The sequence below is a fragment of the Schistocerca americana genome, chromosome 4 (genome assembly GCF_021461395.2).
Source record: "Schistocerca americana isolate TAMUIC-IGC-003095 chromosome 4, iqSchAmer2.1, whole genome shotgun sequence".
Taxonomy (NCBI): Eukaryota; Metazoa; Arthropoda; class Insecta; order Orthoptera; family Acrididae; genus Schistocerca; species Schistocerca americana.
Genome location: NC_060122.1, coordinates 139329903 through 139355860, shown reverse-complemented (window position 1 = coordinate 139355860; position 25958 = coordinate 139329903). Strand labels below are relative to the sequence as shown.

General features: G+C 43.7%; 1 protein-coding gene across 1 annotated transcript in view; it reads left to right on the top strand.

Annotated features, from left to right (window-relative positions):
* Positions 1-25289, top strand: part of LOC124613304 — a 46594-nt gene extending 21305 nt beyond the window's left edge. Inside the window, exons 2-4 of the mRNA XM_047141999.1 lie at positions 8911-9051; positions 13839-13976; positions 25071-25289. Of these exons, the coding sequence (XP_046997955.1) occupies positions 8911-9051; positions 13839-13976; positions 25071-25289 (498 nt within the window). The remainder of the gene's footprint in view (positions 1-8910; positions 9052-13838; positions 13977-25070) is intronic.
* Positions 25290-25958: the final 669 nt, after the last annotated feature.

The following is a 25958-nucleotide window of genomic DNA, read 5'->3' as shown; positions in this document are numbered from 1 at the left end:
ATGTCGGGCAGCTATCAGCGGTTTATTTGGGGGACCGTTTCTAGTGGGAAGGCTCCAAAGTGTTGAGAGCTCGCTCTGTGATTGCGTTGGGAGTTGCCTTCGCCCTTTGGTTGTATCGCTTCTTTCATTTTACGGTGCCAAGCGCCATTATCTTTCTAAAAGTTTTATATATAAATCATTTTAAGTTGTAATGCCAAGATAGCTTATTATTGGATTTTGTCCTTTGGGTGAACTCTAAAAGCACTAGTGTAAAAGGTTCTTGATTGTTTTTTTAAAGCTCACTCTTTAACCATTTGTTAAGTTTTGTAAGTTGTATGAATTTGTTGTTATTTAAAAGAGTTTAGTATTGGCAATTTAATAAATTGTGTACAGAGTCTGCTGTTTGGATATTATCGGGTAGAACTCCTTGGACAGTTGTCCTATAAGAATACTCATTTCGGTTATGTTAAAAGCATTACAACACCTGGGTGAAAATGTACGCATGTCCCACACTCGGTTGCCAACTTGCACATAAATTATGGAAATTAACTTTACAATTATTGAGCATTAATCGTCATTGTCATGTCAGGTGTTGCCCATTCAGTACGCCCTAAATAAACAAAACATAGGCACAAGCGAGCAGTTTGTTTACATGTCATTAAAGTAGGCTAGGGAAATTGGTTGGTTTATTTATAAAAGAGAACAATGCCTCCTATTTGACCAGAACCCGCCAATACCACTACTGCTAGCGTACAACAACTGATGGCAATACATCTATTTTCAAGAGGCTAGGCGATTTAATAGAATTCTTTTAAAAAAAATACAAATAAATAAATAAAAATTTCCATAATTTTCTGGAAACACCTCATAAAAATCATTCTAGTCTGCAGCCATTAGTTCCCAGACAATTTCTATCTTCATAACGTTCCAGATCATGGTTTGCGCCTAGCCTCAGATGCGCTTAGGAAACATAGCTCTACTGGGAGTCTTAGATTTATCCATATACCGGCCATCCCAGTATAGGCTGTTTGGCGTCTTCTTCACCGAGTGACGGCGGCTTCTTTGCGGAGGCTGCGGTGAGATGAGATGCAATTTTTCCCCAGAAGACTCCCTGTGCTCTACAGCGCTGGGCGTCCTGATGTTTACCTACCGGAGTCGCAAATGGGTCGAGGAAAACTGTGAGTGTTCACTTCCTCTGGCCTCGGCAACCTCGGCGGTGTACAGGTGTATAAAAGAAAGGTGATCCCGCTGGAGAACGCCGGATTTATGTCTTCCGTTTTGAGCTCCCGTGTGTGACGGGTGCTCAGTATCAGCTTCTTGTTGGTATGGACGGACTTGCTGTCTTTGCTGTCACGAGATTTTATACACTACTGGCCATTAAAATTGCTACATCAAGAAGAAATGCAGATGATAAATGGGTATTCATTGGACAAATATATTATACTAGAACTGACAAGTGATTACATTTTCACGCAATTTGGATACATAGATCCTGAGAAATCAGTACCCAGAACAACCACCTCTGACCGTAATAACGGCCTTGATACGTCTGTGCATTGAGTCACACAGAGCTTGGATGGTGTGTACAGGTACAGCTGCCCATGCAGCTTCAACACGATACCACACTTCGTCGAGAGTAATGACTGGCGTATTGTGACGAGCCAGTTGCTCGGCCACCATTGACTAGACATTTTCAGTTGGTGAGAGATCTGGAGAATGTGCTGGCAGGGCAGCAGTCGAACATTTTCTGTATCCAGAAAGGCCCGCACACGACGTGCAACATGCGGTCGTGCATTATCCTGCTGAAATGTAGGGTTTCGCAAGGATCGAATGAAGGATAGAGCCACGGGTCGTAACACATCTGAAATGTAACGTCCACTGTTCAAAGTGCCGTCAATGCGAACAAGAGGTGACCGAGACGTGTAACCAATGGCATCCCATACCATCACGCCAGTATGGCGATGACGAATACACGCTTCCAATGTGCGTTCACCGCGATGTCGCCAAACACGGATGCGACCATCTTGACGCTGTAAACAGAACCTGAATTCATCCGAAAAAATGACGTTTTGACATTCGTGCACCCAGGTTCATCGTTGAGTACACCATCGCAGGCGCTCCTGTCTGTGATGCAGCGTCAAGGGTAACCGCAGCCATGGTCTCCGAGCTGATAGTCCATGCTGCTGCAAACGTCGTCGAACTGTTCGTGCAAATGGTTGTTGTCTTGCAAACGTCCCCATCTGTTGACTCAGGGATCGAGACGTGGCTGCACTATCCGTTGCAGCCATGCGGATAAGATGCCTGTCATCTCGACTGCTAGTGATACGAGGCCGTTGGGATCCAGCACGGCGTTCCGTATTACCCTCCTGAACCCACTGATTCCATATTCTGCTAACAGTCATTGGATCTTGACCAACGCGAGCAGCAATGTCGCGATACGATTAACCGCAATCGCGATAGGCTACAATCCGACCTTTATCAAAGTCGGAAACGTGATGGTACGCATTTCTCCTCCTTACACGAGGCATCACAACAACGTTTCACCAGGCAACGCCGGTCAACTGCTGTTTGTGTATGTGAAATCGGTTGGAAACTTTCCTCATGTCAGCATATTGTAGGTGTCGCCACCGCCGACAACCTTGTGTGAATGCTGTGTAAAGCTAATCATTTGCATATCACAGCATCTGCTTCCTGTCGGCTAAATTTCGCGTCTGTTGCATGTCATCTTCGTGGTGTAGCAATTTTAATGGCCAGTAGTGTAGTTAGAACGGTTAGGCAATGTACTGTTGTGAACTTATACGATTCTGGAGTTCGCCTCCGGGTTGGAAGTCGTCGTTGAGTTTTGTTGAACGTATCACACACTTCAGTCAAAAAATTGTAAACAATTCCACTATGAAAGCTAAACATATACTATTTGATCAAAATTATCCAGATATCTATTAGTGGACATTAATATGGGTTTGTCCACCTTTCACTTTTAGGGCTCTGCTGGGGACACTTTCAGTGAGGTTTCGGAAAGTCTGTGGAGGAATGGAAGGCCATTCTTTCGCAAGAGTCGAAACAAGAGAGGGTAGCGATGTTGGAAACTGTATTCTGGAGCGAAGTCGACGTTTCAACTCCTCCCAAAGGTGTTCCACTGAGTTCAGACTAGGAATCTGGGCACGCCAGCCCATTTCACGAATGTTATTGCGCACAAAGCACCGCCCCACAGGTCCTGCCTTATGATAGGATCCATTGTCGTGGTGATACAACCAGTCATCGCCTCGGAGATGTTTCTCCACGCAGTGCTGTAAAATGAGTTGATATCCATCCGCAACGTTTTCCTAACGACAATAACGGGTCTACATCCTAACCACCGATACCTCACACCATAAAATCACCCCCTTCTCCCTTCACTGTTGTCACTACAGATGATGTCAGTTAACGTTCCCCAACCCTTCGCCAGACCCAAACCGTTCCATCGGATGGCACAGGGTACTGCATGATTCAGCACTCCAAGTCACTCATTTTTAGTCACCACTGTCCAGTGCCGTCACTCAAGCACCTATTGTCTTGACTACCAGAAATATGTGGCTTATGAGTAGCTGCTCGACCGTAGTACCCCATACTTTTTAACTCCATCCTCACAGTCATTGTATTAGGTAGACTGTTGTTAGCACTTTGGAACTCAGGAGCGATTTCTTCCTTTGATTTCATGAGGTGTTTATTTATTTATTTTTACCCGTCCGCATTGCTCGACGGTCCCTGTGCGTTAGCACATGTGGTCTACCTGCTCTTGGCTAATCTACGGTTGTTCATTTACGTTCCATCTTCAAAATCACATAGCGAACCATCGATTTGGACAGCTTTAGAAGCGTGAATTTGTTACTCAGGTAACATTCAATGCCTAGTCCACGATCCAAGTCACTGAACGCTCATGACCGACCTTGTGATGTACCGACGGTAGCAGAGCCAGGATGGGGAAGGTGTAGGCACATTTATAGTGGTCCAAGCCTTGTTGACACAAATCTGTTATTTAACAATAATTGGTTATACATCCAAGTTAATACAATTAACAGTTTAGAAGGAAATTTTAGCAATAAATTTTTTTTAAACATTCTCTAGAAGAACATGTAGCCCCACTCTGAAACATTACATAAAGGTACTGTTAGTAAAAGATATATTATATCATACAATAGTACAACATGCACAAATATTAACAATTACACCAGAAAAATATTGAACTTATGAATTGTACTACATGTAAATCAAACCTTAAAATTTGGCAAGAGTGCAACAAATTCCCTACTGCCTACCCAAAAAAAAAAAAAAAAAAAAAAAAAGTGGCAAGTGGCAATGATAATCAGTGTTTTTTTTATTTTTTTTTTTACCGCCTGATTTCACTTAAGCTTACGTAAACCCTACACAAATGTCAATGTTATGTGACATTAGTTCACCTTTCGTGACAAATACACAAAATTCCTAAATTATTTTATATCAGTTAAGTAAGCTACAAGACAGAAATAACATTAACGACTGATGACATGAGTGAACACTGTCAAGTCTTCAATTTCACGACTGTTGTGTTATCTAGCAAATTTTCATTTACATACTCCCCCCCCCCCCCTCATGTGTTCCAAAATACATTCAGTCAGTCTCGAGAAGAAACAAAACTTAATACACAAATAGGGCAATATCAAGAAATAGATGGGTTTATCCCAAGCAATATTAGTAGAATTAGGAAATTTGCAATTTAAACGCACCAATTTTAACAAAGTCTAGTGTAATGATTGTAGTGGACTGACAAGGCAGCCAGTCCACAGTGACGGGTAGCCAAAAGAAAGGCACGCGTACACACACGCCGACTGGCGTGAATTCTGGAAAAGGATAAGTAGTGAATGGTAGCAAGAAAAGTACGTAGCTGCTATACTTAACTTTTATATAGTTCATGTGAATACAGCATTCTTGATGTGACATTTCATACGATAACTATCAAACTATGTAAGGCTAATGGCGCCTTGCTAGATCGTTGCCATGGACTTAGCTGAAGGCTATTCTAACTGTCTCTCGGCAAATGAGAGGAAGGCTTCGGCAGTGTAGTCGCTAGCAAAGTCGTCGTACAACTGGGGCGAGTGCTAGTCCGTATCTCGAGACCTGTCTTGTGGTGGCGCTCGGTCTGCGATCACACAGTGGCGACATGCGGGTCCGACATGTACTAAATGGACCGCGGCCGATTTAAGCTACCACCTAGCAAGTGTGGTGTCTGGCGGTGACACCACATTCCTCCCCCGCAAATCGGCGAACGGTCGTGTTATAAGGCTTCCGCCCGCTGTGGGGAGAACCCCATGTTGACGTATGCGAGGAGGTGGGGAGCCTAACAACAGGCGACGCTGTGCCACCCGCACCCGGCCATTCGGTCCGAGGGGATCTAGGAAACGCCTGAAAACCTAGTCCAGGGTGCACGTCAACATGCGGTGTATGCGCCCGGAAAGAGACAGGAGGGGCCGAAAGGTCGACCTCCATTGCGTCGGGGTACCCGACGCGCGAAGACGCCATGGGGTCCGGAGCGGGCAAGAGTTCCATGGCGGAGGACGGCTGGTCACGGGAAGCGTTCGGCGGCGCGTGACCCAGGGAGGCGTTTGGCGGCTGCAGCGAAGCGTCGAATGCGGGCGGCGCCGGCGGGAGAACAGGCGGCGGCGGCGGCGGCGGCTGCGGCGGCGCGTCGCCATGGGGCAAAATGGAAGGCATCGTCGGTAACACCTGGGGATGAGGCGAGCCAGTAGATGGGTCCCCAGGGCGCTGACCGGACGGCACCGTCGCTGAAAGCAGACGGGGAGCGGCAGAACCCGTGCGACGACAGAGGCACAGCTGATTGAGATGCCGACGCACCTCACCAGAGGCCCCCAAAACCAAATACATCGTGCGGCCGAGGCAGCGAAGAACGCGCCCTGGGAGCCAACGCCGTGAACCGCGATAGTTGCGATAGAATACTACGTCGCCTGGAGCAAAAGCAGGAGTCTGCCGCTGCACAGGAACCTGATGCGGCGGATGCAGCAAAGACATCAAGGTTCGATGAGGACGACCGTGGAGCAACTCAGCCGGCGAGCGACCATCTCGGGGCTGAGAGCGATACGAAGACAAAAAGAGCAACAACGCGTCCTCCCGAGAATGCGACTCTTTTAACTTCAACATCTGTGACTTGAAAGTCCGGACCAATCGTTCAGCGGCACCGTTTGACTGAGGCGAAAACGGCGCGGATGTCAGATGTTGAATACCATTGGCCTGGCAGAATGACTGGAATTCTGCGGACATGAATTGTGGGCCATTGTCGGAAACAATAGTCTGCGGAAGACCTTCAATGCAAAAGATAGCAGACAACGCTTGGATGGTGGCAGAGGACGTCGTGGAAGACACCCGGACAACAAAAGGAAAATTACTGAAGGCATCTACCAGAACCAACCATCGAGCATTCCAGAATGGACCAGCAAAATCGATGTGCAAGCGTTGCCAAGGGGAAGTGGCTTTTGGCCAAGCAAAGACTTTCCGCAGCGGTGCGGATTGTTGTTCGGCACACGCCATGCAAGAAGAACACATATTCGTAATCGCAGCATCGATTCCGAACCAAGTACAGTGCTGACGAGCAAGTTGTTTCGTTCGCACTATACCCCAATGTCCTTGGTGAAGAAGCCGTAAAACAGAGGACTGTAACGAACGTGGGACCACGACTCTGGACTGATCATTATCAGAACGCAACAACAAAACACCACGTCGAACAAAAAGTCTCTCCTTATGAGCAAAAAATCGGCGAACCAACGGATCCTCGATCCGAGACTTTGACAAAGGCCATTGCGTTGCAACAAAACACAAAACGGTAGCAAGGACCGGGTCAGCAGCGGTGGCTGTAGCTACACGACGAAAATCAATCGGAAACGATTCGACCACTTCATCGGTTTCCGAATCAATGAACATGCAAGCAAGTTCAGAAGAATCGAATGCTTTATCCTCAGCAACAGGCAAACGGGACAACGCATCGGCGTTTCCGTGCTTAGCAGTGGACCGATACAAGATATCGTAGCGGTACTGCGAGAGGAAAATAGACCAGAGAATGAATTTCTGCGCTGTACGTGGAGGTACAGGCTTGTTCGGATGAAAAAGCGACATCAAAGGTTTGTGGTCTGTGATGATGGTAAAGTGACGACCATACAAGAAATCATGGAACTTAGTAACACCAAACACGAGAGCCAAAGCTTCTTTCTCTATCTGTGAATAATTTCTTTGCGCAGACGAGAGCAATTTTGACGCAAAGGCAATAGGGCGATCATGCGAGCCAACTTTGTGCGCAAGCACAGCACCGATCCCGAAATCCGATGCATCTACCATCAACAAAAGGGGTTTCTGGGGATCGAATGGCGTAAGGCAAGTATGAGAAAGCAACGCCGATTTCAACTGGCGAAAGGCGCGTTCGCATTCCGTTGTCCAGACGAACGGAACACCCTTACGGCGTAAGCTATGAAGCGGAGCTGAAATGGAAGAGGCATTGCGCAGAAAGCGATGATAATAGTTAATTTTACCCAACACACTCTGTAGCTGCTTCACATTTTGTGGCGAAGGCAATTCTTGTATGGCACGGAGGTGCTCTGGACTCGGATGTATGCCTTGGGCATTAATGACATATCCCATCCTCGTCGCCAATGTAGTGGACTGACAAGGCAGCCAGTCCACAGTGACGGGTAGCCGAAAGAAAGGCACGCGTACACACACGCCGACTGGCGTGAATTCTGGAAAAGGATAAGTAGTGAATGGTAGCAAGAAAAGTACGTAGCTGCTATACTTAACTTTTATATAGTTCATGTGAATACAGCATTCTTGATGTGACATTTCATACGATAACTATCAAACTATGTAAGGCTAATGGCGCCTTGCTAGATCGTTGCCATGGACTTAGCTGAAGGCTATTCTAACTGTCTCTCGGCAAATGAGAGAAAGGCTTCGGCAGTGTAGTCGCTAGCAAAGTCGTCGTACAACTGGGGCGAGTGCTATTCCGTATCTCGAGACCTGCCTTGTGGTGGCGCTCGGTCTGCGATCACACAGTGGCGACACGCGGGTCCGACATGTACTAAATAGACCGCGGCCGATTTAAGCTACCACCTAGCAAGTGTGGTGTCTGGCGGTGACACCACAATGATAATTTGGATAGAACTTTCATAAAATGATCGATGATAGTGGATACCGTGCCACACACTATGAAACAAATTAAGAATTATTCACAGTAGACACCTGGCACATGATGATATTCTCTGAAGTATTTCAAATCACAAAATGTTGGCTACAAGTACCAACCCCATAATAAAGTATTGATCATGAAATATAATAAAAGTATATGAAAATTTCGGCCTTAGCCAGGTGACGAGAACCGCACCAGTGCAGCTTCCTGTTACACTCGAGCGCTAGGCCCAACAAACAACAGCTGGTCATGGAGAACCACGCTAAGCAAGCGAGCATTCCGTCCTCCGCACACGCTCGCAAACAGCCACACTCGTCGCAGTCCTTAATCGGCAGGCACAAGTTGACTCCCCGCCGCTTCCGTCCTCTCGCCATCCATCGACCGAGCCGTCCTCCCAAAACGCACCAGCGCTCATCGATCACGCCTCCTATCGCTGCGGCGAAAACAAGTGATATAATCTCGCAGGTAAATCAAAATGCTGAGCCGTGACACGGCTCAGACCGATTGTACTGTTACTGCTTCTCTACTGACAAGAAAATACTGCCCTCGCCAATCTTTTATATTGACGCGTCTACCTCTTGTGACATCTAGTGTCATTTTGGCATTACATAGAGGTGTCTGGACGGTTTTGATCAGATAGAGCAGGTCTCACCATTTACAGGTCCAGAAATGTAAAGAAAAAAGAAAATTATAAACTTTACTGAATTACCTTTTCTGTTTTCTTACAGACGAAAGTGATACACGGAATGAATTTTGATCAAGTGGATCGCCCATGGAAATCCCTTTACGTTGGGTGGCTGTACACTCCTGAAGAAGTACCAAAAAGTCTTGGAGAAACACTGAACTCAGAATACTTTTATAACATTTCCGTAAGTACCTAACGCAGCTATCATTTTCGAGACACTGAGCGTTTTGGACGTAAATTGTCTCCAATTGAAACGTCCACTTAGAACAATTATAGATGACTGTGCTTAAACTGACACACAATGTTTTTAGCGCAACGCAATCTGACTTTCAAAAATCCCTACAGAAGAATGGCCCTGACTAACATTAACCTATACCTTTCACAAATCACTTACCTCACCAAAAATCTTCGTTACTCGAACAACTGCAATACAGCGAGCGCCACTACTACCGGCTAAATAAAAGATTCAAATTACTGAAGGCACTAACTTCTAATAGGCATAGTTAGCAAATTAAAGATTTTGATAGAGAACAAACAATGTATTTACCTCAATAGTGTTCAAAAGTCATAATGTATATAGCAGTTCATGACATCCAGTCTTACAAATTTCAAAACTCCGCCATCTCTCTCCCCACATCCACCACTGCTGGCGGCTCACCTCCAACTGCCGAACGCTATGCGCTGTTAACAGCCAACAGCCCAACACTACAATAGCGAATACTAAAACAATGCCACCCAGCCACAGACTGCACACAGCACAGCCAGTGATTTTCATACAGAGCGCTACGTGGCGTTACCAATAAAGAAACCTAAACAGCCTACTTACACAATGACTATATTGTAGGTAGAATATATTATTATAGTCTTGATTTCCTTTTTACATGTAAAAGTAGTTTCATCCTTAAAGAGATAATTAAAATATTTCAAACATTGTATCCTTACCGGAGAAGGTACACCAGCTTGGCCATATATCATATGCACTTTGCTAAGGAAACTGCTTATAGATTGAGCGGCTCTGCTATAGTCAGTTACGACAGCAGTGGAGCCGTAGATTAAAGTGGTATACGCCCTGTTAGGTATCTCAGATTTTCCTGACATGGTTTGTAGATTCCCAGTAAGAAGTGCATAGGGAGGTCATATATCAGAAAAACGTTTGCTGTGAACCTCCAATATTCTGCAGTGCCCTATCTGAAAAGAGGTTATACAGGGCGTTTGTGGAGGAGAGGTCAGTATTTTAAAGAGTGATAGTATAAGTAATTCTGAACAAAAAATGTTATATGAACATTGGTGCACAAATGCTTCGTTAGGGAGGTATGGGTATTGAAAGGAGCCTTAAGACTGCAAACTTGATACGCACAACGTGAACGTATACGCAATACAAATGGACCGTTACCCGATTTTCTTGCAAACAATGCACGGGTACATGCCATTTTTACGCTATGCAGCCTACCACATATTATGGTCATGTGACGTACATAGTACAATCACCCGTTGTTTGCGCAGTTGTGCCGTGTAAGCCGCATTGTGTAGTGTACCGGTGACGGATCGGTTAGTAGTGTAGGGTGTTAATTGCGTTCGTACAAGCGCAGCTAACAATGCCACACGTCTACAGTAATGAGGAATACGCAGATATGGCGTATGTTTATGGATTCTGCGATGGTAGAGCTACCGCTGCGAGAGAAGAATACCACAGGCGCTTTCCGACTCAACGATTACCTGATCGCAGGGTGTTCACCAAAGTGTAATCACTTTGCGTGCAACAAGCTCTCTTCCAAGTAGACGTTTTTCGTCCGAGCTTGCACTTCAACAGACTTTGCATGAACAGGAAGAAATTATCGGAAGTACGTTAAGTTTTAAAGCTGTTTGTAAAAGACGTGGTATGTCTTTTTCAACTTAATACATGTAACAAGCATGTTGAAATGCATTACGTACTAAATGCAAAATAAAAAAAACATTATGTAAAAATGTGTAACATAACTGTACTTTTCTGTAACATTGTGCCAGTACGAGCATACGAAGAATGTCCCTGTGTATGAATGTCCCACAGACACGTGTATGGGAAACATTACATGCGGAAAACCTGTATCCATTTCACATACAGCGGGTCCAAAATCTCCACGCTGGCGACAATACCCAACGACTTCAGTTTGGTCACTGGGTAATTGAGAATATTCATTTGTTTCCATATATACTATTCACTGACGAAGCCCAGTTTTCACGACGTGGAATAAACAACACACGGGAAAATACGCACGCTTTAGTGGATAGCAATTTCCAGGTTCGTTTTGCCATAAACGTTTGGTGCTGCATGATCGATAACCTTTTGTAGGTCCATTTATTATCAATCAGCAATTTAAGGGAGAGAGGTGTCTGCAATTTTTTTGAAAATTCATTTGTGGAACTATTGGAAGACGTTCCTTTAGCCAAGCGAACTGGAATGTACTTTCAACATAACGGTGCCCTCCACATGTTACCTTACTTGTGAGGGACCATCTCAATCGCACCTACCCTAATCGCTGGATTGGCCGTGGCAGTGCTATTAACTGGCCTCCAAGACCACCTGACCTTTGTTCATGGGGTTGGATGAAATCAGAGGTGCACAAAGTGAAGGTAAATACACGAGATGTACTGCTTCGTCGCATCATGGACGCTGCTGAATTGTTTAGGAACCAACCACAGGCAATTGAACAAGCAACACAACATGATATCGCTAGAGCGGAAAAGTGCATTGACGTTCATGTGGCATATTCGAACCTGTTCTGTGAACTGTACAACATCTGTACGATAAGTGTTAAAGATGTTTGTAAAAGACGTGCTATGTCTTTTTTAACTTAATACATGTAACATGCATATTGAAATGCAGTACGTACTAAATGCAAAGTAAATAAACATGATGTAAAAATGTGTAACATAACTGTACTTTTCTGTAACATTGTTTTCAAGAAAATCACATTACGGCCCAGATGTATTGCATATACGTTCACTTTGTGCACATCAATTTTGTAGAATTAAAGTTCCTTTCAATACCCGCACCTCCCTAACGAGGCATTTGCGGACCTATGTTCATATACCATTTTTTGTTCAGAATTACTTATACTATCACTGTGTAAAATATTGACCTTTCCTCCCCGAATTCCCTGTATAGAATCAATTATATTTCAGAAAAAAACTGGGAAACAGTACGTAGTACTGATATAATTTGATATTTTTTTATTTTATCCATCTCAGTTACATGAATATACAATTTTAGTGCAGAGGTTACCGGTTTGGGGCTGACACGGCCATTCTCAAACCACACACGTAAAAATTACAAATTGCAGTTGTTTAAAAAAAATGCCTTTTTTTCAAGCTGCACATCGAAATTTTTATTTTTATATATGCACCCAGACGCGTTTCGCCTTTTTTACAAGGCATTTTCTGTGAGTGTTCTGAAATATTACATGATTTGTCCATTTTTACACAAAGGTTATGGTTTCACATCTAGGTTATAGATTTAAAAACAGTGTACATACAGCATGCATGTCCACATTACAAATACTTATATGCGTAAAGGCATGGCTTGTTGTTAACTGTAACTAGTTATACAACATTATGTGAAAAGGCACGAATAGCTTTTGTAAAGAAAGTCAAACTGTGAGCAACAAGTTCTCTCATTGATGAGACAGGTTATGAATGTACTGATTCGCCTGAACGACACAACCAAACTGACAAATATAACTCTAGTAGTTTGAGGCGCACAATGTCGTCGCCTCCTGATTTTGTATGTTACATTTGGATGTTACTTTATTTTGTAATACAGAATTGTTAACATTTCTTGTAAAACTGGTATTTTTCTACTTTTCAAAAATGTTATCAATGAATGACAGTGGGTGCGGAAGCACCATAGCAGCCTAAAAGGCAGCCATATGCACACACTCGTATGTGTGAGGGTGACGCTGACCAAGGTGTCCTGTTGACTGCTAACAGTTATATTTGTCAGTCTGGTTGTGTCTTACATGTGTAACAATTGACATATAGGTTATCTTATCAGTGAGAATATTTGTTGCTCACAATTTGACTTTCTGTACAAATGCTATATGTGCCATTTGACATCATGTTGTGTGTCTAGTTACCATTAATATCGATCTATGTATATAAGTACTTGTAATATGGACAAGCATGCTGTGTGTAAACATGGCTGTACATGTACTTTGTAATTTTTACGTGGTTTGAGAACGGGCGTGTCAGCCCGAAATTGGTAGCCACTGCAGCAAAAAATTGTACTCATGAACTGAGACGGACAAAATAAAAAGTTATCAAATTTGCTCAATATTATACAGTTGCGAACCTAACATCCCGAAGCAGCACGCCTCGAATCAGCAAACACGTAATACGTTTTGCGACATTAAGCAATTTTAGCGTTCTGCATTTTCTACGTGGTTTTGTATTATAACGTATGTACTGACATTTTCAGTTTTGCTTTCGTGGCAGTAGTCACACCTAAGGGGAAAAAAAAACAAGAAAGAAAGAAAGAAGATCCTTATGAAGAATGAAAAGTGAAGCACTGAGTGAAGAGGATAATATGTAATGTCCGTAGATATAATTTGACATGTGATTAGAATATGATTTGTCTATGGTGTTTATTTACATTTAAGGTTCAAATGTTCGTTTCTACATTTACTTAGTCACGTCCTGTGATCTAGATTTCATATGCGTTTTATATGCTTTGTGTCATATCATTGTAGAAATGTTGAAAGCGGTAATAATAGATGATCAAAGACCTGTGGTGCAAAAAGTTCAGTTCTAGATTTCGTTTACTAATTTATGCAAATAGCTTAGCAGGTAGTGGATTTAGGAATTTTCTGAATGTGAAACGTCATGCAAAATGCTGGTAGGCTACATATGTAATCGAACTTTGTCCATCTGCTGATCTCGGGATAACATTTCCCTCCACATGTTCACTAATTCTCATTGCGTTGGCGTGTGTTGCAGCTAGACGCGGAGCTGGTGAAGACGTACAACCTGATGCAAAGACACGCCGTGGCTCTGGAACAGCTGGCCTGGGACCACGAGGAGCTGCACACGCAGTTCGCTCAGGACTTTGAGGACACCGAGCACCACCTCCTCTGCGTGAGTACCACGCATTTGGTCCAGATTCTATGCAATGAGAGATAAGACGCTAACATTGATGAACAGTCCAGCACTTCAACACCCAGAAAGACCAATCCAAATGAATTCAAAATCGGAGGATTTGTAGAAAAGTGAATAATTATTGTGCGAAATGTCAGTATTACGCTAAGTTAAGTCTCTGAAAAGCCACGAAACTAAGTAGAAGCATGAAAGAAAATGTTGTATTGCTTATCGACGCCGAAGAGCGCAGTATTGGCTAGCTTAGTCGGAGCAAAATGATAGTTTTCCAAGAAATGGTTTTTTACACTGTAACATTTCGGCATACCAAGGATAGGCTGCATCGAGTGTGATACATGTTTGGAATCGACACCTAGCTATACACTCTGCAGCAAGTAAGCACAGGATCGAACAATATTATCAACCTACCCGATGACACGTTGTTTTGTTTTCGTGTTTGTAACTCCTTTAATCCTTGACGCTGAACATTGCAGAGGGGAACCTTGCCGCAAACTCTGAACGAGGGATGATACTGTAACAAAAAATGATGGGACGGTATGACGCAGCCCTCGATCATTGTTATATCCTGCATTTGGATGTTAGCAACCTGTGCAGGTCTGCCATGCTACAATTTCCACCTACTGCAGACTTCCCACGATCCAGTGGCACATGCATGTGAGAAGAAAAAGAAAAGAAAAAAGTGGTATATATTTTCTGAGTGTGCAACAGGACTCGGATGAATGTCGTCTCAGCATATCTTTATAGGATGCACGACGAGCATAGTGGTGTTCAGTTTATGCAGGTCTGCGAAACTTCTCAGGTTGTTGACTACAAGTTCTGGAGGGAACAGTTTGTATATCGTTATAAGAATTTCCAGCAGTACCTCGATTTCATGATGGAACTAATTGAAATCCACGGCGTGGTGAAATTCAACCATAGTTTCTGGTTGGGAATTTTATTGATTTAAATACCACCAATTAATTCGTGAAGTGATCTTCTGAAAAATGTATTTTTAAGGCAACGAACAAATCAAGTTTTAAAAAGCAAGTAATAATATTTTGATACGCTATGGTATTACATTGGTCGGCCATCGCAAATTGTAAGGGTATCATTATCCATAACAGACACAACAAAAAAAGTTTTGCATCACCCCGGTTCCCAGAACTCCTGAAGACAGACATTGATTGTGGATATTGTATCACAGACACAGTCCCTTTGACTGTTCAGAGATGTCACTAAACCCGCCCAAAGATGTAAACAACCATGCATGAGCAGCGCCTATTAGACGGAGGGGGTCATTCCATTAGGAAGGAGTGAACCAAAGCGATGTTGTTCGGACATGGAGGAGATACAGAGAGACAGGAACTGTCGATGACATGCCTCGCTCAGGCCGCCCAAGGGCTACTATTGCATTGGATGACCGCTACCTACGGATTATGGCTCGGAGGAACCCACTGACAGCAACGCCACCATGTTGAATAATGCTTTTCGTGCAGCGACAGAACGTCGTGTTACGACTCAAACTGTGCGCAATAGACTGCATGATGCGCAACTTCACTCCTAACGTCCATGGCGAGGCCCATCTTTGCAACCACGACACCATGCAGCGTGGTACAGATGGACCCAGCAACATGCCGAATGGACCACTCAGGATTGGCATCACGTTCTCTTTACCGATGAGTGTCGCATTTGTCTTCAACCAGACAATTGTCGGAGACGTGTTTGGAGGCAACCCGGTGAGGCTGAACGCCTTAGACACAATGTCCAGTGAGTGCAGCAAGGTGGAGGTTTGATGCTGTTTTGGGATGGAATTATGTGGGGCCGACGTACGCCGCTGGTGGTCATGGAAGGCGCCATAACGGCTGTATCATACGTGAATGCCATCCTCCGACCGATAGTGCAACCATATCGCAGCATATTGGCGAGGCATTCGTATTCATGGACGACAATTCGCGCCCCCATCGTGCACATCTTGTGAATGGCTTACTTCAGGATAGCGACATCGCTCGACTAGAATGATCAGCATGTTCTCCAGACACAAACCCTATCGAACAAATCTGGGATAGACTGAAAAGGGCTGTTTATGGACGACGTGACCTACCAACCACTCTGAGGGACCTACGCCGAATCGCCGTTGAGGAATGGGACAATCTGAATCAACAGTGCCTTGATGAACTTGTGGATAGTATGCCACGACTAATACAGGCAAGCATCAATGCAAGAGGACGTACAACTGGGTATTAGAGGTACCGGTGTGTACAGCAGTGTGGACCACCACCTCTGAAGGTCTCGCTGTGTGATGGTACAACACGCAATGCATGTTTTTCTTGAGCAATAAAAAGGGTGGAAATGAGGTTTATATTGATCTCTATTCCAATTTTCTGACAGGTTCCGGAACTCTCGGAACCGAGTGATAAGAAGAATATTTGGGTCGTGATGGCCACTCAATATTCGTGGATAATAATTTGTTAAAGCTAATTATGAAGAATCGTGAGCAATTTCAAGATCGAGAAGTGATATGTGTGTGGCAGCCATTAGTAGCATATGACAAATTAATTTCTCTATATCCCACGGTACATAAAAGTTAGATATCGGAAGTAGCCTTAAACTATTTTGGGAGGAGCAACCAAACAGATGAAATACTCATAACACCTACTAGATTATAGGAACTTACTATGTGGCTAAGCAGGCTGAGTGATATTGGACGGAGAGGGACTGATCAGGACCCATAAACTATGTGAAATAAAACTGTGTTTCAATTAAAAACTTTTATCAGTTCAGAACATTCATTTAACATAATTTCTACAAGTTAGGATGCTGTGCACAGGTCGGTTTAGACATAATTCAATTCTACAGCCACCTGCCAATCTGATGTAACAAACCCATTTCACTTGTCTGAGTGTCACAAACTCTAGTGGACATTATTATTCTAAAACATATAACAAGGGCTTACAAACTATCATGATGAAACGATATACTTAAACATCAATCCCAAAACTGAATTACATACTGTTCCTCATTGTGAATTTGCTGTTCTACAGATGGCTATGATTAGACTGGAGTACGCGAAATGTGTATACGTCGACGTGTTTGTATATGGCCTCTCAATGTTGTACATATAGTTCTTCCAGCATGGAGTTTGCAAAAATCCAGTTGAATAATTCTGTTATATGCTATGGATATGGGTTGTTTCATCTACAGCGTGAAAGATTGTGAACCATTCGAAGAGTAATAGTGATGACCAAAGACATTTATAAATACGTACGCAGTATCCATATCATATAACATTAACCTAAAACAGTATTATCAAACTAATGAGCCAGAAGGCCAATGAATCGTTGTATGAGGAATTCGTAGGTTTAGATCAATACGTACATATACCATATAGAAGTGCAACCATGAGACGGGCTAAGGAGTTGTAGCATGCTGCCACAAGATAATTTTTGCTGCTATATTAGGCGGGAGAATCAACGCTTTCACATCATCCTGCAGTCTAAGCATCGAAGGCATACCGCAGTCCAATCCAAAATCGACTGTCTCGCCAAGCCTATAGAAAGAAGAACGATGTATCATCTGTGCTGGTTGCTTTGAGTCCCGGTGATATGACTTCTTTGAAGGTTGCCTATCCTGTCACACAACTTTGGTTACATTGTTCAAACTTGTTGAAACTTTTAAAGATGTGTACATGTATCTTCTTTTTGTAGGGATACCATTTGCGGTTATCTCGCATTTTCATAAATAGTGTACACATCGTAATTGAGCGATATAAAAAATTTCGTAGGTGTAAGCAGAATTACCCAGTAAAATGTATTTAAAATTAGATTTCCCTGATTTTCTTGCGGCGAGGTTAGTACACACTACCCCGAAGTTTGAGCTTATCTCAACAATAAAATGCTTTGCCGATATGGGAGATCCAGATTAATTATCTATTGTCCTCCTGATGATTAAAATGAAGTACACCAGAAAAGAAGTCATTGTAAATCAGCAGTTTTGAGGCCAATATAATTTTTAGTAATGAAGAATGTAATAATTCCAGTTCAAAGAAAGGAGTTGCTAACAGGTGTGAAAATTACCGAACTATCAGTATCATAAGTCATGCTACCAAAAGACTATCACGAATTCTTTACAGAAAAATCAGAAGAACGGAAAAACGGGTAGAAGCCGACCTCGGTGAAGACCAATTTGGATTTCGGAGAAATCTAGGAACACACGAGGCACTACTGACCCTACGACTTATCTTAGAGGATAGGTTAAGGAAAGGTAAACTTACGTTTGTGGTATTTTTAGATTTAGAGAAAGCTTTCGACAATGTTGAATAGATTAATCTCTTTAAAATTATGAACATATCGGGGGTAAAATACAGGGAGCGAAAAGCTATTTGCAAATTGTACTGGAACCAGACGGCAGTTATAAGAGTCGAGGGGCATGAAAGAGAAGCAGAGCTTGAGACGGGAGCCTATCCCCGATGTTATTCAGTCTGTGCATTGAGCAAGCAGTAAAGGAAACCAAAGAAAGATTTGGAGTAGGAATTAAAACTCGATGAGAAGAAATAAATACTTTGAGGTTTTCGGATGATATTATAATTCTGTCAGTCAGCAAAGGATTTGGACGAGCCATTGAACGAAACGGACAGTGTCTTGAAAGGAGTGTATAAGAGGAACATCAACAAAATTAAGACAACGATAATGGAATGTAGTCAAAGTAAATCAGGTGATGCTGACGGAACAGGTTAGGAAACGAGACACTTAAAGTAGCAGATGAGTTTTGCAAAATAACTGATGGCCGAAAGACGAAGTGTATAAAATGTAGACTGGCAATGACAAGAGAAGCGTTTCTGGAGAAAAGAAATTTGTGGACATCAAATATAGACTTAAGTGTTAGGAAGTCTTTTCTGAAGGCATTTGTCTGAAGTGTAACCATGTGTGGAAGTGAAACATGAACGATAAATAGTTTAAGAGAATAGACGCTTTTGAAATGTTATGCTACAGAAGAATGCCGAAGATTAGATGGATAGATCACATAACTAATGAGGACGTACTGAATATAACCGAGGAGAACAATTTGTGGCACAACTTGATTAAAAGATGGGCTTGGTGGATACGACGCATTTTGGGATATCACCAATTTAGTATTGGAGGGTGGGAGGGGGGGGGGCGTGGGAGCAAAAATCGTAGAGGCAGACCAAGAGATGAATATAGTAACCAGATTCAGGAGAATGTAGGCTGCAATAGTTATTCGGAGATGTAGATGCTTGCACGACGTAGAGTAGCATGAAGAGATGCATCAAACCATTCTTCAGACTGAAGACAGCAACAACAACAACAATGATGAATTACTTGAAAATGTACTGACTCGTGGAGACCGAGCAAATAGCTGCAGAATACATCTAGAAATAATATCCTGGAACCAAAATGTTGCACAGTTTCATTTGAAAAAACGAATTTCATTCTCAGTGATTTGTAAGATTAAGATACAATGCTACTCTTTATTTTGTGAAGTTATAGTTGCTATTCGTCAAACTGAAAATAAACTATCAATTTTTTTAGGATATCAAAAATTATAAGGTGAAGTACATGTCTGACCCTATATGTGGGATTCGAGAAGCAACGTTAATGGGGGACTATATGTACCAGCTGTTTGAAATTCCCTCACTCCATCTTCAAGCGGATCAACACGGAGGCTCCGACTGAAATAACGTGAATGGTCTGTCAGTTCTAAATTCCAGATGTTGTTTATCTGATCGTGACACCCTAAAGGTTGAGTCGCACTTGACAGAACGTAGCGTCAAAACATTCAACAATGCATTTCAAATGGCTGCATTCAAGAAAGCTGTCAACAGAACAGGACGATAACGTCAACTTTCTCGCGAAGAAAGTTTGACGTTGACTTGGTGGAGGGGCGTGGCATAGTCTGCTAACACCGGAAGTTGAACCGCTGTTACATGAGAAACTTTCTTGTCTGGATCGACAGCTCAAGCAAGTGAGTCTAGTGCAGCGCCCCTGGCGTTTTATTCCTGCCTTGAGTCTCACATGTCGCGAATGGTCGTTTTCATTTACATATCAGTGCCAAAGGTGCCAAACTGCTTGAGCTGTGAGGACTCTCTGCTGTTCAGTTGAACGGTAGAAGTGAGATTGTATTTGAGCGACCATCCTACATTTAAAAAATAATATAAATATGGTTCTGAACTCTGCAGACTACCACCTGAAGACGCTACATTTATTAGAAGACGCCACGTACCGCAACCTTAGTCGTGATCCCACACAGGCCATTGTCAGAAAGACAGGGACGTTATTAAAGGATTCTGATTTACTAGATGAAGTGGTGAAGAAATTAACGCCTCGTGCCGCCAGACCTCCCAGACTTATGGATTACCAAATATCCAGAAGGAAAGTGTTCCTCTGAGGCCCATTGTTAGCGCAATCAGTTCGCCCACCCACAGACTTACTAAACATCTGGTAGGATTATTAGCACCAAAAGTGTGACATGGTGAACACCATGTTGTCAACTCGCAGAAATTTGTTGAGACACTCAAGAGAATGAAGATAGACCCAAACGATCTAATGGTTAGCTTGGACGTTGAGACACTTTTTACGAGAGTGCCAATACGCTGGATCTTTTGGCCCAACATTTTCCATATGGAATCATTAAGTTGTTCCGTCACGTCCTAACGACAACGTACTTTTTGTACTGCGATGAATATTATGAGATGACGGACCGCACAGCTATGGGATCACCACTGTCTCCAGCAGTCGCAAATTTCTTCATGGAGCACTTTGAGGAGCAGGCTCTCCAAACTGCGACATTGCGGCCGTCTTGCTTTCTACGATACGTTGATGACACCTTCCTGATATGGCCTCATGATGAAGATACACTACAGCAGTTCGTCGATCACATGAATGGTGTCCATCCCAACATTAAATTTACTGTCGAGATGGAGGAGCACGGTAAGCTAGCATTCTTGGCTGAGTTGGTTGAGCGGATGGCAGAAGGCTAGCTTGCCCATTCAGTGTACCGGAAACCAACACACACTGATCGGTACTTGTACGCCAATGGTTTCCACCACACTGTACACAAGAAAGCGGTCTCGAACACGTTGGTTCATAGAGCCAAGATTATCTCTGACGACGACCAGCTACAGTGTGAATTGCAGAACTGAAAACGTGTTTTCGGGGAAAATGGATACAGTAAAAGAGAAATTGCAAACGCTTTCAAGGGCTGCCGACGACAGACACCTGGTGAATCAATAGAAGAGGCCAAACGGACTGCATTCCTGCCATACTGTGGAGCAACTAGCAGCAAGTTAGGACGTCTGCTGCAGAAACGTGGGCTAAGACCAGTGTTCCGGCCCGCCTCCAAGATACGCGATATGTTGCGCACTGTTAAAGACAACATTGCTCTTCGAGTGTCCGGCGTGTATTGTGTACCCTGTGAATGAGGCAGCATATATATCGGACAAACAATTCGCTCGGGTGTGGAGCGTTGTACTGAGCACAAGCGCCATATGAAACAAAGGGAGCTTGACAAGTCGGCCCTAGGGGCCATAGCGGAGTTTACCCGCATAACGTCCGTCTTCCACCTTGGTGTGTATTTTTTAAGCCTAATAATTTTACTTAACATTTTATAAAAAATGTTTTCTTGCTAGAAGCTCTAGCTCCGAATGAGGCAGTATTGAGTGTTATATGGGCAGCCTCTTTATCTGAAATTACAGTCCTGTGTTTTTAATGTTCTCGTTCTAATGGTATATGATACGAAAAATCTGTTTATGTACTGCATCTGTGTGTTGTATTACACACCTTGTTTTCTCATTTTAAATTTACGGCCTTCATTAATATTTTACTTCGTCAAAATTTTAGGACAAGCTATTGCACAGGTGTTGCCCCTAGCAATTCCATCTTATCAATGTTTTATATGCATTACATTTATAAAGTTTTAGTGGGTATGTATATCCAGTTTACGATCTCTCACTTTTAATCACTGCTGCGTCGCAGCGTCTGTGTTGAGCTTCAGTACTGGCACACGACGCTGTCGTCCATTATGCTTACTACAGGGTGTTTCAAAAATGACCGGTATATTTGAAACGGCAATAAAAACTAAACGAGCAGCGATAGAAATACACCGTTTGTTGCAATATGCTTGGGACAACAGTACATTTTCAGGCAGACAAACTTTCGAAATTACAGTAGTTACAATTTTCAACAACAGATGGCGCTGCGGTCTGGGAAACTCTATAGTACGATATTTTCCACATATCCACCATGCGTAGCAATAATATGGCGTAGTCTCTGAATGAAATTACCCGAAACCTTTGACAACGTGTCTGGCGGAATGGCTTCACATGCAGATGAGATGTACTGCTTCAGCTGTTCAATTGTTTCTGGATTCTGGCGGTACACCTGGTCTTTCAAGTGTCCCCACAGAAAGAAGTCACAGGGGTTCATGTCTGGCGAATAGGGAGGCCAATCCACGCCGCCTCCTGTATGTTTCGGATAGCCCAAAGCAATCACACGATCATCGAAATATTCATTCAGGAAATTAAAGACGTCGGCCGTGCGATGTGGCCGGGCACCATCTTGCATAAACCACGAGGTGTTCGCAGTGTCGTCTAAGGCAGTTTGTACCGCCACAAACTCACGAAGAATGTCCAGATAGCGTGATGCAGTAATCGTTTCGGATCTGAAAAATGGGCCAATGATTCCTTTGGAAGAAATGGCGGCCCAGACCAGTACTTTTTGAGGATGCAGGGACGATGGGACTGCAACATGGGGCTTTTCGGTTCCCCATATGCGCCAGTTCTGTTTATTGACGAAGCCGCCCAGGTAAAAATAAGCTTCGTCAGTAAACCAAATGCTGCCCACATGCATATCGCCGTCATCAATCCTGTGCACTATATCGTTAGCGAATGTCTCTCGTGCAGCAATGGTAGCGGCGCTGAGGGGTTGCCGCATTTGAATTTTGTATGGATAGAGGTGTAAACTCTGGCGCATGAGACGATACGTGGACGTTGGCGTCATTTGGACCGCAGCTGCAACATGGCGAACGGAAGCCCGAGGCCGCTGTTGGATCACCTGCTGCACTAGCTGCGCGTTGCCCTCTGTGGTTGCTGTACACGGTCGCCCTACCTTTCCAGCATGTTCATCTGTCACGTTCCCAGTCCGTTGAAATTTTTCAAACAGATCCTGTATTGTATTGCTTTTCTGTCCTTTGGTTACATTAAACCTCCGTTGAAAACTTTGTCTTGTTGCAACAACACTGTGTTCTAGGCGGTGGAATTCCAACACCAGAAAAATCCTCTGTTCTAAGGAATAAACCATGTTGTCTACAGCACACTTGCACGTTGTGAACAGCACACGCTTACAGCAGAAAGACGACGTACAAAATGGCGCACCCACAGACTGCGTTGTCTTCTATATCTTTCACATCACTTGCAGCGCCATCTGTTGTTGAAAATTGTAACTACTGTAATTTCGAAAGTTTGTCCGCCTGAAAATGTACTGTTGTCCCAAGCATATTGCAACAAACGGTGTATTTCTATCGCTGCTCGTTTAGTTTTTATTGCCGTTTCAAATATACCGGTCATTTTTGAAACACCCTGTACCTGAGCCTCCATCTTACTCTGTTACTCGCTCCTGTGAACGGGATCGCGTTATGCAGATCTTGGTGCCTCCCGCGTCCATCTAGAAAAGGTAATGATTTTACTATTTTATATTTCTAGTTTTTACTGAGTTTAACGAAGGCGATGTTGGCCTGATATATTCGACGATGCCCGTTGGCTACACTGACTAAAGGACTCTTCTAAGAAATACCAAATTAAGGTATTTTCTCTTTCAATAGTTGATCTGTTTATACATACTTATAGGTTATCCAAGTCTGCACAACGCGATCGCAATTCTTAAATAGATGTATTTGTTCTCTGTTTTCTGTGTAGATAACCTGAAGATGCCTAAATAAGGCGAAACGCGTCGTTGAAAACTAAAAAACTAAAATTGCAACCAAGACTGTTTTTAACCAATACTGTTAAGCACTGGTTTGCTGTATGCCATATATGGATTGGAAGAATTAAAAGCCTAATGAACGAGATAAATCAAATTAAATTGACTGTAACTGCTATCGCGTGATTAAATTTCAGTAGGAAGACATGTTGTGGAGATAGTACTAACACATGTCACTCGATTGTGGGACTAGCGAAAACTCGAGAACTGAACTGAATCGTGCTTACGATCTTTTGTTTGTTGCTGTTGTTACGTATCACTTGCAGCCTCTCGCATTCGGGAGGACGACGGTTCAATCCCGCGTCCGGCCATCCTGATTTAGGTTTTTCGTGATTTCCCTAAATCACTACAGGCAAATGCCGGGATGGTTCCTCTGAAAGGGCACGGCCGACTTCCTTCCCCATCCTTCCCTAATCCAATGAGACCGATGACCACGCTGTCTGGTCTCCTTCCCCAAACAACCACCACTTGCAGTCTAGAAGACATGGCAGTCCGTGTTTTACGCTTATTTTTATTGTTAAAAGCCATAGTACGTAATAACCCTAAGAAACTGCTTAGAGATACACCAACAGAAGCCGCCAAATTTGCGAGTAGTCGAAAACTGGAGCAGCATACGAGATTTCTCGAGGTGTGATGAAGAAGGCAATTGGATAGTTTGTAGGTGAGAGAAGGAGGGGGCAAGCCCTGGGAGTATCGTGCATTTTTCGTATTTTGGAAGAGGAATGGCGACTTATAAGTAGCCATAAAAAAGTTCCAGTTGCGACCCTGTTAAAAACCTGCGTAATACCATCTTGAAAGATAAACACCTGATTCACTGTAATTTTTCCTTTCTTTAAGAGCTAGAGGGAGGGGTAAGGGTTGGGCACGGCTTCCTTGCCTCCGAGTATGGGTGCCTATGGGTGTGATGTAAACTGCTCAAGCCGGTCGAGTCGTGATCCAGCATAGCACTGGTGAATACATCTATCTGTATTCGACGGTGACGTCGCGTTCCGTCCCATTCTAGTGTGACTCGACGTTAAGGGTGTAGTACTGCACTTGCGAGTATTGACCAGTTAACAGAAAGGAAGTGCTTGACGTGTCGGCCACTGAGCTGCAACCCCTGTCGCAGGTGCTGGCGGCGCTGGACGTGGGCGTGCGCTTCCTACGGCTGGAGCAGCCGCGGCCCGTCGGCCGCGAGGCCATGAGCTTCGGCTGCCGGCAGATGCGCGGGCCCGCGGCGCGCATGCGCGACTGGCTCATCCTGCGCCACTACACCAACCTGCTCGAGTACGTCGCGCAGGTGTTCACCGGCCTGCAGGGGCACCCGGCCGCCAGGTTTAACTACTGACTGCCTGGCTCCTGTAACCAACTCACACACAGCGTCTATTCGCACCAGTCTTCTGTATTAATTTCTCACTAAATGCAAAATACATCGACTCATTATGTGACTCATGGTCCATCTGAACAATTTTATTTTCAGTGTGGTGATTATACGAGGGACGTTCAATAAGTAATGCAACACAGTTTTTCTCACCCAATTTCGGTTGAAAAAATGCTGAATTTGTTGCGGGACGTCGTGGGATATTCCCTCTCCAGCCCTTATAGCTTCATGAAGTTCAGATACGTGGCGGCAATATACACTACTGACCGTCAAAATTGCTACACCAAGAATAAATGCAGATGATAAACGGGTATTCATTGGACAAATATTTTATACTAGAACTGACATGTGATTACATTTTCACGCAATTTGGGTGCATAGATCCTGACAAATCAGTACCCAGAACAACCGCCTCTGGCCGTAATAACGGTCTTGATACGCCTGGGCATTGAGTCAAACAGAACTTGGACGGCGTGTACAGGTGCAGCTGCCCATGCAGCTTCAACACGATACCACAGTTCATCAGGAGTAGTGACTGGCGTATTGTGACGAGCCAGTTGCTCGGCCACCGTTGACCACTCGTTTTCAATTGGTGAGAGGTCTGGAGAATGTCCTGGCCAGGGTAGCAGTCGAACA